At 39.7% G+C, this 14,015-nt stretch overlaps 1 protein-coding gene across 3 annotated transcripts; it reads left to right on the top strand.

Annotated features, from left to right (window-relative positions):
* The first annotated feature begins 729 nt into the window (after positions 1 to 729).
* Positions 730 to 11,810, top strand: nfyb (nuclear transcription factor Y subunit beta). Of its 3 annotated transcripts, none has more exons than XM_002938072.4 (7): positions 730 to 997; positions 5,541 to 5,634; positions 6,709 to 6,842; positions 8,188 to 8,385; positions 9,151 to 9,232; positions 9,389 to 9,468; positions 11,353 to 11,810. In XM_002938072.4, exons 1-7 carry the CDS (start codon positions 812 to 814, stop codon positions 11,383 to 11,385), a joined length of 807 nt encoding a protein of 268 aa, XP_002938118.2. In that variant the 5' UTR covers positions 730 to 811; the 3' UTR covers positions 11,386 to 11,810. The 3 variants fall into 3 exon arrangements, with proteins under 3 accessions (XP_002938118.2, XP_017947717.1, XP_002938120.1); XM_018092228.2 differs by lacking the exon at positions 730 to 997 and adding an exon at positions 1,047 to 1,126; XM_002938074.5 differs by lacking the exon at positions 730 to 997 and adding an exon at positions 1,097 to 1,263.
* The last annotated feature ends 2,205 nt before the right edge of the window (positions 11,811 to 14,015 follow it).

The following is a 14,015-nucleotide window of genomic DNA, read 5'->3' as shown; positions in this document are numbered from 1 at the left end:
GGAGCTGGAGGATGCTGAGGGGGAGGAGCTGGAGGACAAGGGAGGGGGGTTAACTGGAGGATGCTGGCTACTAATGTTTTAGGGAGCCTGGGGCTACCAGTGTCCTTTTTACTGATGGGAGGGGCCATTGGGGGGCAGGGCATGGGCGGAGGGGGGCCCAGAAAATTTTGTTGTGAGGGGCCCCATGATTTCTGATGGCAGCCCTGCTGGCGCTAATACTCCCAACCTAAACTATAGGACAGTCCATTCCTGCAACTGGAACTATGAATATATGCTTCATTTGCACACTAGTATGTCTGTCACGGCAGCCCGATCATAATGTTCCATTCCGCAAGAAACTGCAACAATGAATACAACTGCTGTTAAGGAACTACAAATACCATAATTCCCTGCGCGAATATTTCGAGCGGGAGAATACGGCGAACTATAGATTCGCGCCACCTACAGGTCGCAAGTCATTGGAGGGGTGGTCACCGTGTGGTTGGAAGAGCCCCCCCCTTGAGGTAGAGATGCTTGAGAAGGGAACCTTGTGTTAAATAAAAGTGTTTGCAAACGCTTGGTATTTGGAGTAATAAATCCCCGATAAATAAAAATATCTACAATAAGTTCTTTGATTGGGGCCGAGTAAGAGCAGAAATGCTCGAGCGGGGGGGTGGGGAAAACCAATTTCCCAAGGGCCCTTCAGAAAAAAAAGAGGGAAATCCTACATCTTAGAATAGCGCGCTTTTGCAGCAGAGGGAGGGCGACCTCTATCACGAAGCGCCGGAAAGGATTGGTTAGTAAGACGCTAGGTCGGCTGTTTGGTAGACGCATGCGCAATCTGATCAGCGGAGGGAGTGACGCCTTGTCTCTGGAACAGCCGCACTGGATTGTGAGCGGAGGGTGGAAGGCAGGTCCCGGAAGCGCCGTTCCGCGCTGGGACTGGCTCCTTCGCAGCCATTTTCTGTCCAACCAAACAGCCGATTCGTGCAGGGAACCAACCAGGGCCGCACTGGAGGTTTGTGCCTGGCTTCGGCCAATGATCGCTAACCGATTCCTTCCCTCAGCTCGAATGAAAGGTCCGGAGCCGACATTGTGTGTGCATCGCCCGTCTTGATGCTTGGCTTATGGCTGCACCGAGGCACCGGTGGGGGTGAATCCCAAGGGCCTGCCTGACACCCCCTACCATTTTATTCCCACTAGTGTCACCGTAGGGTTGCCGGGGCGACTCGCTGCTCTGTTTATGTGCGGCGCCCTGGGCTTGTTACGGGATTGTGTCTGTGGGTCAGTATTTACTGTAGCTGGCTGATGCTTTAGGGGACCCCGGGATAGGGTGCAGGCCCTCCGGTCTCCTTATTGGCAGAAAGCCTTGTTACTTGGCGCTACATGGCTGCCCATTATATGGGATCAGTGGCGGCCCATTGTTGCCCGGTACTCCTGTACGTGGGCGGGTCGGGATTTGGTGCATTGGGTTCTGGTTTGGGCACCTCAAGCCGTTCCTTGTAACACTGCTGCGACTGAATCGCAGCCCGAGATAGCGCTCGGTAACACTGGCGCCTCGCAAGGCTGCTCATTGTAGCTTCATACAGTCGGTGCCTGGAATGTCGCGCTTCTTTACCGTTAGCGCCCAAAGTGCATTATAGAGGTCCCATAATCTGGCAGCGATCTGCACTCAACACCAATCTGCCTATTCCAATACTTATTCTCAAACAGCTGCAATCTGATGGTGCAGGCTGAGAGTTGTAGTACAACAACAGCTGATGGAGGGGGGATTCTGGGAGTTGTAGTTCACTAATGCCGGGGACTAGAGCTGTAGTGCTGGATTATTGTAAGTGGGTACAGCACTGGGAGATCTGTGGACATTCTTTGTCCTTTCCCCCTCCTCCCATTGCCCCTGGGCAGCCATCTGTTTGTCCCCAATGCTGGACAGGTTCCCACTGCGCTGGTGTATGCGCTCTCTGCAGCTTTTATTGCTATATTTGTTCTCCTTTCATATCATATGCTGTATTTATGTTCCATTAAACTGGCATGTATGTGTTACATTGCTGTACTAGTCAGCTCCATTTACTGGGTGATGGCTTCTAGTTCAACTGCTAGGGGAACATAGGATAAAGAACATGGGCCCATATTATACAATATGGAAAACGTCCACCTTTTATATGTCAAATTTATGGGGCAGAGTTGGCAAAAATCCTTGACCATTTTCACTTTCTTTTTTCGCCAAAAGAAAAAATGTAGTCAACCAAGCAAAACTTTAATACAGCCAGCAATTATAATCTGGTATTTAACTGAAAGAATGTGGATATGTGCATTGGTGTTGCTATATAAATACATCTAGAAAACAGCAAGTCATTCAAAACATAAACTTTGATTTTATAGTTGTTCCTGTGTATACCCTTTTTTTCTTGGAAAAAAGAACACAATTTAGTGATTTTTAAAGGAATGATATTCACTGTAGTTTGACCCCCACAGATCTTCAACTGGGCCTCTAGATGGTGCTCCCCTTCTCTAATAAACACAATATAAATTGGATCACTGCCTTCTTTCTCCTAGTGCTACCCTGGGCCAGTTTTTGAAGTGCAGTATAATAAAAGATAAATTACTATACTGTGCACTATTTTCTGTTTTATGTCTGTAGTGAGTAATTGCAGGATATATTTGATAGTAGTAGAATCTGTATTGTCCCTAGGCATAATACTAAGCAGCAAATCAGAAGAAAGATTTGCCTGCACTGCACCTGATCAGATTGGGAGGGCTGGCCATACATGAACTGATAGTTGGCAATTTATTGGTCCATGTATATAGGGCTAAACAACTGCCTCCCCTACCATTGTCTTGTAGGGGCTCTGCTGTCCATTGGGCTAACAGAACAATCTTATATGATAAGACACTAAATTCACCTTCAGTGTAGCCAAATTTAACCCAATAGCCTTTATTTTTGTAAAAAGCCAAATAGTTTACAATACTACTGCCATATCTGCAGAAAAAGCAGGTGTACCCCTTAATCTAGACAATGAGGTACAGTCTTCCTTTGGCAATAATCACAGGTTTACTTTTATTAGTGCTTGAGAATACAACCATGGGGAGACACATTCCACCACATTCAGATTGCTCTGTGGGAAACTCACACATTGCTTCTTTGATAATTTTATTAGAAAGATATACAATCTTTTCCTACCAAGGGTTGTACTGGGTATTCTTAAGGTGGCCATACACGCACCGATATTATCGTACGAAACCTCGTTTCGTACGATAATCGGTGCGTGTATGGCATGTCAGCGAGCCGACCGATATCGCAGGAAGCTGCTGAAATCGGTCGGCTCGCCGATCGGCCAAGTTAGAAAATTTTGATCGGGCGCCATAGAAGGCGCCTGACCAAAATTCTCCCTTCAGAGCTGAATCGGCAGAAGGAGGTAGAAATCCTATTGTTTCTACCTCCTTACCTGCCGATTCAGCCCTGAATGGTGTGTGGCGGATCTGACGATGTTTCGTGCGACCGACGGTCGTACGAAACATCGTGAGATCGCCACGTGTATGGCCAGCTTTAGGGTTTTGACCTCATTACTGCTACTTAGGTGTCATTCTCTGGGGAAACCAAATGAGGCGTTTCTCTGGGATACATTTCCTTGGCTGATAAGCCAGGTACTGTTTACTTTTTTTAAGGAAGATCTTGGTGATTCATTTACTGCTACCTTCTATACTGGAGGACATGTGAACCTGCATGTCATATGGCTGCTTTGTATACTCCCATAGAGAATCCACCTCATTAGCAGGGCCCCATCTTAGCTCAAAACAATTATGGGCAGCACTCCGTCTATTTCATTAAAATGCCTTTATTGTTAAATTGTGGGCAGCAGCAATGTTTCAAGCCTAATTGGCTCTTTATCAAGCTCACCAACTCTTCCTCAGTAGATACTTATCTTGTTCCTTTCACCACTTATTCTCCTGGGGGTACACACTATATTGTGAAATTCTTGCCACTTACAAGTATGGGACCTGTTATCCAGAATGCTTAGGACCTGGTGGTTTTCCAGATAAGGGGTCTTTCCAAAATGTGGATCTTCACAGCTTACTATAAAATCATTTAAACATTAAACCCAATAGGATTATTTTAACTCCAAAAAGGATTAACTATATCTTCGTTGGGATCAAGGTCAACATACTATCTTTTTATTATAGAGAAAAGGGTAATATTTTTTAATGTGAATTATTTTATTAAAATGGAGTCCATGGGCGATGACCTTCCTGTAATTTAAAATTTTCTGGATAACAGCTTTCCAGATAAGATACCTGTAACATTTAAAAGAACAATGTAACCCATAAAATTTACAGACATTTAATGAGGGACTCTGCAGATGGCACTCCTGAGGGAAAACTGAGGTTCAGATGTCAATTTCTGGCCTGTGGCAGAGCTGGACATTAAACATCTGAGCAGTGGCTGCACTGTAGGAGACTGCAGGCTACAAACAGGAAAGAATGTCCGTTGCCTCATTGGTTCCAAACCTGTGGGACTGAAACACCCATGGGGACTTGGAGCTAGGCCCAGATTTGTGGGAAGGCCTAGGGACGCTTAGCCATATTTGTCATTTTTTTCCCTACAGACATCCAGAGCACTTGGGACTGAGCATGCCTTAAATTTTGACAGTTATTTCAATTTCCCGTAGTGCATAACATGTATGTGTGCACGCACACTGTTTGGGGGCTATGATTGAGGGGTGCAGGAGGTTTTGAAATCTGTTACTGCTTGAAACACTAAATAGGGGGGGTTCATCATAAAGGCCAGGATGGGTGATGCTTTTATGGATGCCCAGGGAAACCCATCTTGAAGGTACAATTAGGTTGAAATTTTGTGTGAACGTTGACTTTTCTATTCAGGACTATGTTGGTGTTATGTGGCTGGATTCCAAAATAGTTTTCATATATCTTAGATTAAAAAAAATATATATATAAACTACTAACAGAAAATGTATTTAGAAAAATGGATTAGCAGAAAACAGACTTTTATAATTGCCCAGTTGCATTTTCAGTTTAGCAAGTAGAAAGACTAAAAGAAACATGCCAGTGAACAAGATCTAGATCCCACGGAAGCAGTATTCCCCCTTGTTTAACATGAGTACAATGAATAGGGCTTGTGTTGAACATACTTTTTACGCAGAGAAATAATTGAATTGAAATAGTTAAAAATCTATGGGGTTTTTTTTTTATTTCTTGATCTAAATAGGGAAAAAGAAGCTACTCCATGTTTGTTACTTGTGAGGCAGCCAAACACAATTGATCTTGATGTTGAAAAGGGGTGTTCTGCCCTTTCAACTCTGGGCCCCTAGATGTGGCTGCTGGACTACAACTACCATTTTTTAGCATATAATAAATGTGATAGAATATGCTGGTTTTTGTTGTTCAAAACATGTAGGGACCCAATATAAAAAAATTAAAAGGGTCTAAATTTTGGAACCAAGTTAGTAATCAGTACCTAAACATTAAAATAAAGCATATTTTGGATACTTTAATGCCAGTTTGAATTTCAGATTTGTATGTAAATATATTTTGTTTGTTTCTTTTAGATGGACGGGGATAGCTCTACAACAGATACGTCTCAGTTAGGGATTTCTGGAGACTACATAAGTGGGGGCCATTACGTAATACAGCCCCATGATGGTAAGTCTCACATTTCTTAGACCTGTTTATTCCAACTTGTAAAATGCCATGTCACAGGCTCCATGTTCCATGCTTGTTCCAAGGGCAGAACATTTTGTGCTGTTTGACTTCACATGACAGAAGTGCACTCATAACTGAGTAGATGGGGTTCAAAGAAACACATCCAACAAGCTCAGCCTTTTTGCCTAAGTGAAACTCATCTGATCATTCTTCCAAGATCATATGGTAGTTCACTATAGTCCCTGCCACTTCCTTCCTTGTTGATTCTGAGCAGATGAGACAGTATTAAAAAAACTGACTGAATGGCACTGGATGTGGCCAGCATCAAATTTGGAGCAGACAGGTTATTGATCTCTATTACAGTTCAGAAGAGTCATTTTGGAAAAAATATAATTTGCTTGCATTTTGAAAAATAGGTAAAATCAAGGGATAACAATGAACTTCAAGATCTTTATCTTTAAAATATAGCATTTAGACCACACTGGGCAGAGAATATGCCATTAAACTGTTGGATTACTGCAGAAGTCTGAGGGTGGAGACTAAACACCAGAAAATACCCTGTCATAGACAATACTGAGAATTGCCTCAGCTAAAACACACATAGAAACAGTTATCAGTAAATGATCAGCGCTGTCTATTTTAGTAGCTGTGACAAGTAGCTGCTACTAGTAGTGGATGGATTGTCTGCTTTCATCCCACTCAGGCAGAGAAAAGCAGATCCACTGTCATCTGCTCCTTTGTGTAGCACCATAGACAGGCACACCGTCATTGGCTTGTATGGAACTACACTGAGCAGATATTGGTACATAATGAGAAACTCTACATATTGCGCCCAAATCTTTTCAGTGTAGCTCCACACAGGACAATAATCTGTTCAGTGTGTCTGTGCCTTTAGGGCAATGATAGATCGGGTGTTTTTTTTTATGGCAGCAGAAGACTCAAAAATGCTAAGAAAACTTAGCAAGACACAGAAAATGGCACCATAACATAAAAGCAAGCTTTTCATATTTTGTACCAATGTAATTATTATCAGCCTGTTCAATATATATATTTTGTTTTATTATTGTGTTTTAGGGGACACAGAAGACAGTTTAAATGACCCAGATGACACAAATGGATCTAAAGAAAGTTTCAGAGAGCAAGATATTTATCTTCCCATCGCTAATGTGGCAAGGATAATGAAAAATGCCATACCACAAACAGGAAAAGTAATGCTGACAGATTGGATTTTTTCTTACCTACCACACAACTTCATTTTGCCCTGTCAGTCAGTAATGCTTCTGGCACACTTGCTTTAAATCTACACAGAATGTAGCAAGCAGAAGCAAATACCCAAATCATCTGAAAAACAACCAATAGTCATCTGTACATACCAAAACCATATTCAAATGTTCTTAATCTACCCACAAAATATGTGAGAAGCATTCCTCTCTGATTGTGAGGTTGCCCTATGCGGGCTTCATGTATAGCTACATTTGCAATGCTGTGCAGTTACTTACTGATTAGTTAGTCCAACTAGTTGGGCTGATTTCACTGCTGATTTCCATTTCCAAATAGATCTAAATTTTCATTGTGAGATGTGTTTAAATATATGATCTGAAAGACAGATATACAGGGCCACAGTAATTGAATTGCATTTGAAAGTCATGTTGGAATGTAGTAGGAGACCAGATGAATATGTACATCTAATCCACATGCTGTGTTAAATTAAGCAAAAAAGTACAGCACTGGGACTACTCCTTATCATATACAGGTACAGCATTGGGACATCTGTGACACCCCTTCCTTTCCAAATAACCCTTACAGCCACCCTCAAAACACAGTGATGAAATGCAATCATCCCTTCTGTGCTTTGGCAGATTTATAATTTATACATTACATATTGTCAATGGTTGTAAAGGGGATAGTTTGTCATATTCCTATCAGCTTTGTGATTAGTCTTTATTAATTATTCTTAATAGTCTTTATGTTATTTGCCTTTTCATTTTTCAAATGGGGTTCACTGACCCCAGTAGGCAAAAACTAGAAGCTACAATTTTGTAGTTGTTTCCTTTTAATTAGTTCCTATTCAGCCCTCCTCCTAGACTTACTCCAGTCTTTTATTTAAGCCACTGCCTAGTTGCTAGGCAACCAGAGCAACCAGATGCTGAAATAGCAAAGCGGGGAGCTGCTGAACAAAAATTTTCATCATATTCTCAAAACATTACCTAGTAAATACTGCTTACAAAGCATATTCACATTTGGACTTTGTCTGGTGCTGTAGTATTGAAACAGCTATTCAGTGTGTAAAGATGTTGGATCTATAGTGTAACACATAGGAAAGTTAGTGTACCTATTGCCTATTTGGGGTTGAACAACAAAGTCTAACGAAACCCCAAGTATTGCACAAGTAAATACTCAGAACTGCTTTCCTTCAGTGGAGCTATAAATGGGAAAAGGGAATTTATTTGATGATTTAATTGCTTAAAAAGAATGCAGTGGGAAGGGTTTGGCCTGGAACCATCTTACAGAGTCCAAAGAAGTAAATCATATCTCCTTGTGCTCTTCTGACAGATTGCAAAAGATGCCAAGGAGTGCGTACAGGAATGCGTAAGCGAATTTATTAGCTTTATTACCTCTGAAGCGAGTGAACGATGCCATCAAGAGAAGCGAAAGACCATCAACGGAGAAGATATTCTATTTGCTATGTCAACGTTAGGATTTGATAGTTACGTAGAGCCATTGAAGTTGTACCTTCAGAAATTCAGAGAGGTGGGTATTCACACAAACAGCATCCATTCATGTGACCAATGTGCTGCAAGCAGTATCCTGGGGCTTCAGTATTTTATTATTCATTAACCTGTGTCCTATCTTAAAGCGATGTGGCACACGGGGAGATTAGTCGCCCGCATCTCCCTTGTCGCGGGTGACTAATCTCCCCGATATGACATCCCACCGGTGAGAATGTAAATCGGTGGTGGGATGACGTACGCGGCGCGAGAGGCAACTTTCGCGTTTTCAGCAAATCGGCGGGCGACTAATCTCCCCGTGTGCCACAGCCCTAAATACCTTTGCTAACTTACTACCTGCTTTGACAAAAACCCAGCAAAGGGTATTCTAGAATGAATATTTAGTATCACATTGATGTCCAAAAAAAAGTTTCTAGTCTGTTTTTTTATTTAATAATGTATTGTATAAGTAAAAAGTACTTATTTTATAATGCCAAATACACAGACATTCTCATGTCCTGTTTTAAAGGTATAGTTTACCTTAGTTACCATTTAGTATGTTATAGAATGTTCTATTCCTAGCAACTTTGCTTTTTATCTTCATTATTTTTTTTTAAAGGCTATGAATTGTTTACCTTCAAAAAAAAAAATGAAGTCCAACTGCAAATTGTCTTAGACCAGTATCTACAATGTACTAAAAGTTACGGTAATTTAAAGTTGGACTACTCCTTTAAAACAATACTGGTATCGGGTGCAAAATACATGCAGAATAGCAACAGAATGCTAATAGGAATTTTATCTTTTAAAGGCAATGAAAGGGGAAAAGGGTATTGGCGGTACAGTTACAACAGCAGATGGTCTGGGCGAAGAGCTTGCAGAAGAACCTTTCAGTAAGTGTAACCTTTCTGGCTAGCGAAAAAATTATAAAAGGAAAAGTGTCTCTTTTCCCTCATGTACCTGAGATTGTGGTAATACAGGAGTACCAATATAAGTGGAAGTATGATTCTTTGGAGGGGAACTAATTTTTTGGATGTTTACTTTTACAGCTAGCCAAATACCAGCAGGTTTAATAACCACAGATGGACAGCAACAGAATGTTATGGTTTATACCACATCATATCAGCAGGTATGTTTGTATAAAGGAAGTTCTAAATTCCATGTAAAATAAAGATACACATTATAAAGAATAGGTATGATCAGTGTCTGTAACTGGTACATGCATTGAATTTCTGCTTTGAGTAGTGCACGTTCCACTCTAAATTGAAACGATATGCACAATTTTGCTGCTACTTGTCTTTGATCTTGCTGTATCACATATCAAACATGCTGCATGGTATAAATCAGTGATCCTTAACCAGTGGCTCAAGAGCAATAGTTACTCACCACCCCCTTCTAGGTTGCTCCTAGTGGTCTCTATGCAGGTGCTTCTTTTTGAATTTCTGACTTGGAGGCATAAAGTCCATGTGTCCTGCCAAACTAGGCCTCCGGTAGGCTGCCAGTCCATACTAAGCTGCCAAATGACCAATCACAGCCCTTATTAGTTACCCCTTAGGAACTTTTTTTCATTCTAGGGACACCTGGTATAGATCATAGAGAAACCAGAATCGATAGCTTCAGCAAAATGGTATTTTTATGCTGGTGCCATAGATTATATATCTGGTAATGCTAAAAGGGATGACACTATATTGATATGTTGACAGTACAATCCCAAGGATCTGATATCCTTGCTATGGCACTTTTATTTTTCCTGCATTTTTTTAGGGCTACAGCAGCCTTCTTTTTCTTGCTTAGCTCTCCCATGAGCACAATAATTCAGGCTCTTGTGCTTCTATATAGAACAGCTGTACATCGGCAATGTCACATGTCTGTCTTAAAGGAGAAGGAAAGTACTATTCTACTGCCAATAGATTTGTCACATAGAATGCTATATTTATTCTGCAGAAAGCTTTACCATACCCCGAGTAAAGAGCATTAGAAGCTGCCTCGGTTTAAGACTGGCAGCTGCCATTTTAGCTTGATCTTCCTAGCTTCCTGCTGCAGCTCCAGGCTGGTAGCTCAGATTACACATTCTTAAGGGAGGGGGAGTGAGTTTTATGAATTCTTAAGGGAGGGGGGGCCCGGGAATGAATGCAGCAGCGTAAAAACTTAGTTTTTAGCTTTCCTTCTTCTTTAAAGGAACAGTTCAGTGTAAAAATGAGACTGGGTAAAATAGACTGCTCATGATGAAAATATTTCTAATATAGTTAGCTGGAGTGAACGGATGTCTAACATTATAGCCAGAAATCTATTCCCTCCATTACAGCTCTCTAAGCTGTTAGCAGTTAGTAACCAATCAGTGACTTGAGGGGGGGCAATATGGGACATAACTGTTCAGTTAGTTGGCATTTGAATCTGATCTGCATTATCACAAACTAACTGGACAGTTATGTCCCAAGTGGCCCCCCCTAAAGTCACTGACTAAGATGTTAGACATCTGCTCACTCCAGCCTTTATAGATTACATTTCCTAATTAACTATATTAGAAACATTTTTTTCTATTTTACCCAGTTTCATTGTTACACTGAACTGTTCCTTTAAAGTTGTAGCCAAAACATTCAGGCATTACAGTCAGTGTTCAGGTGTCATGCTAATTTGTTGTATATGGAATTAACACTGGCATACAGTCAATTAACCTCTTACTGAACAGAGATCTTTGAAATGCCTTTGCAGTTTTAAAACTAAAGCTCAAATAATGTGCATTTAAAATAACTTTACTATGCAGTTGTACTTTCTAGTAATCTTTCTTGGTATCATTGGTATCCAATTTTTGAAACCAAAGTTTGGCATAGTCAAAAACCTGTAAATATATATACAAAGGAATCAGTTAATATAATACGTTTAAGCCCAGTGTGACGTTTTGGTACCAAAGCAACATTCCACAAAGATGTCAATGCAATATTCTGATATTTCTGCGTTACTGTAATCCTCCCCTTTTCTTCTTCACAAACTAATGCTGACTGTGTCTCTACAGATATCCGGTGTTCAGCAAATCCAGTTCTCCTGATTTTGAAGGAAAACTCCCAGTGTGCAAACATGAGTCAGGAAGAAAGCTATAGCAATCTGAATGCGATGGAGTATAATGGTGTGTGAGGTCGTTCGTTTTTTTTTTTTTTCCCCTCCCCCCTTTTTTATTTAAAATTTTTGTTTTTGTATATTACGTTGCTGTAATGTAGCTTTCTCAGGCATGTCATATGGGGGATTAAACCCACTGTTATATATATATATTTTTATTTTTCGTTAGTTTTAAGAATTGGATTTTAAATGCATTATTTCAGTAACTTTTTTTTTTTTGTACAAGAGTTGTTCTTCTGGCTCCTGTATGCATTGTAAATTAATGATTTATTACTGTCTGAGATTTGTAGACAGTTTCTTATTTTCATATTGAATTGTGTAACTTCTTTTGTAAATCAAATAAAGAAAAATGCTTAATTTGTGGTTTTCATATTAATAACACCTACCCTTCTTTATTAGTTGGTATTAAATACAGTTATACAGGGACCTGCTACCCAGAATGCTTGGGACTTGTGGTTTTTCGATTAAGGGGTCTTTCCATACTTTGGATCACAATACCTTAAGGCTGTTAAACAATCATTTTGACATTAAACCCAATAGGATTGTTTTGCTTCCAATAAGGATTATTTATACCTTAGTTGGGATCAGCTACAAGTTACTGTTTTTGTAACTTGTTTTTATTAAGTTTCTTCACATTTTATAAAGGCACACAGACATATGATGATGAACCGGTATATGAATGAAAAAATATAATTATTTCGTAAAGCAAAATATTTAGTAACTTTGATAATAATAACCAACTAATTTCTATTAAACTTGACTTAGTACATGCAAAGCCACTACACGTTACTGTTTTATTATTAGAGAGAAAAGGGAAAACAATTTAAAAAAAAATTTTTTTTTTGATTAAAATGGGAAATAATCTGAGCTTCCTGGATAACAATTCCCATACAACTGGATCAACTCGAATTTATCAGCCACCTGGATGGCCAAAGGGCGGTGATTTATGTTAGAAGCCATACAAGTTGCATGCTGAGCTCACAATTTGCAGTACCCATTGTAAGTAGCACAAGCCACAAATTGTTGTAAGCACAATAGTTTAGTTATATATTGCATTGATGTCTTTAGTTACACACAGGGAACAGAGAAAACACAACATAAGGGGGAAAACAATTTAATTTGGCATGGCTGCTTCTTTTAAAGAATAAAATGTAAAACAATATCACATTTTGTAATTAGAGCAGGTAAGACTTGTACAAAAACAATTGTCTGGAAGCAAACAAAAATTCTATTGCAATGTTACAATATCAACCAGATTTTCATTCAGCAAGACATTTACATTAGACACTTAATGTATGCTTTGCACTGTCCAGTATGAAACACAACAAAGGAACACTAGAGCAAATATAATCATCAGAATACAACAGTAATCTTAGTCACGTTTTTTTCTCTTGCATAAATGTACAAATCCACTGCAAACCATTTAGAGTCTCTGGCACACATATGTAATGAAATGTATGCCTGTACGGGATATATCCAAAATATAAGTTAGGCTTAAATAAGTTAAATCAGATCAGCAAACAGTTCACAAGAAAAATATTTTACAAAGAAAAGGGATTTGAATTCTTTCTGACATAATGGTGTTCACTGTGTTCAATTCAATGGCTTTGATTTTATCACAATTCAAAAATATAAGTCTATATCTGCTTCTGGTTCTGGCCAGCATTTTCCATTTCAAAGTGCAAATGTCCTACAGTAAACACTACTCACTGTATTTGTAAATGTAAGCAATGCACAAACTACACAGGCAGTGCTATCTAAACAGCAATGTTTCAGGTCACAGTAGGTTTATTTAAATGAGCATTTTAAACTGACCCTACAATATGGCTCATTTACAGTGGGTTGCACACAGGTGTTGGCACGTGAAGGGGCAAAACTCTCAGCCCTAGCACAGCATGACTGGCACATCCAATGCAAGACAGGGAGCCCTGTACCTGATGCCAGGCTTCTAATGCACTTTGAACCCACCAATGTTCCTTGTACTTCATAATTGATGGACAAATAAGGGCTGTGCGTGCAGTCACCATACCATGCCCCTCATATGATTGCCATAATTTGTGCCTATAGGTGCACCATTTTCTATCCGGCATACAATGATTCATGCCTGACACCACAGTTAGAGGAATACGTGAGTGCATTCTAGGCAAAAAAAACATAAATCTTGCCCTGTTTTTTGCCATTTGCACTTTAACCCTTACAGTAAATGAGTCCTTAATGTTCATAACCAACACAAGCACTCTTACATTTTGTTCTCAGCTTCTATATGGGCAGTGCTAAGAAAAGGCAACTGCAGTACTTATGGTTGTGCCTGAAAAATAGAGGAATAGGGGGCAAATATATATAATTATTTTTAAGGGGGCTATTACATGAAAATATATTTTTATGGCTTAATCATTCATAAATCTTTCTAAGGTTGTACTGTACACCTAAGTGTGTGTTGTCTACTATTGTCCCTTATATCTAGATGTTATGCCTTCACTTGGCACACATGCTTAAAAAAATACTCAGAGCTTTTTTGCTTAATATTTATTAAAAATAAGAAAAATATATTAAAATTCCGTA

Source organism: Xenopus tropicalis, chromosome 3 (assembly GCF_000004195.4).
Source record: "Xenopus tropicalis strain Nigerian chromosome 3, UCB_Xtro_10.0, whole genome shotgun sequence".
Lineage (NCBI taxonomy): Eukaryota > Metazoa > Chordata > Amphibia > Anura > Pipidae > Xenopus > Xenopus tropicalis.
This window is presented reverse-complemented; position numbering and strand designations above follow the sequence as displayed.

What these genes read in the sequence shown, in the direction of transcription:
- nfyb (XM_002938072.4), top strand. Translation starts at nt 812, where the DNA reads ATGCGCAATCTGATCAGCGGAGGGAGTGACGCCTTGTCTCTGGAACAG. An exon ending in CGTAATACAGCCCCATGATG is followed by an intron (nt 5,635 to 6,708) that starts GTAAGTCTCACA and finishes ATTGTGTTTTAG; the next exon opens with GGGACACAGAAGACAGTTTA. An exon ending in ATACCACATCATATCAGCAG is followed by an intron (nt 9,469 to 11,352) that starts GTATGTTTGTAT and finishes GTGTCTCTACAG; the next exon opens with ATATCCGGTGTTCAGCAAAT.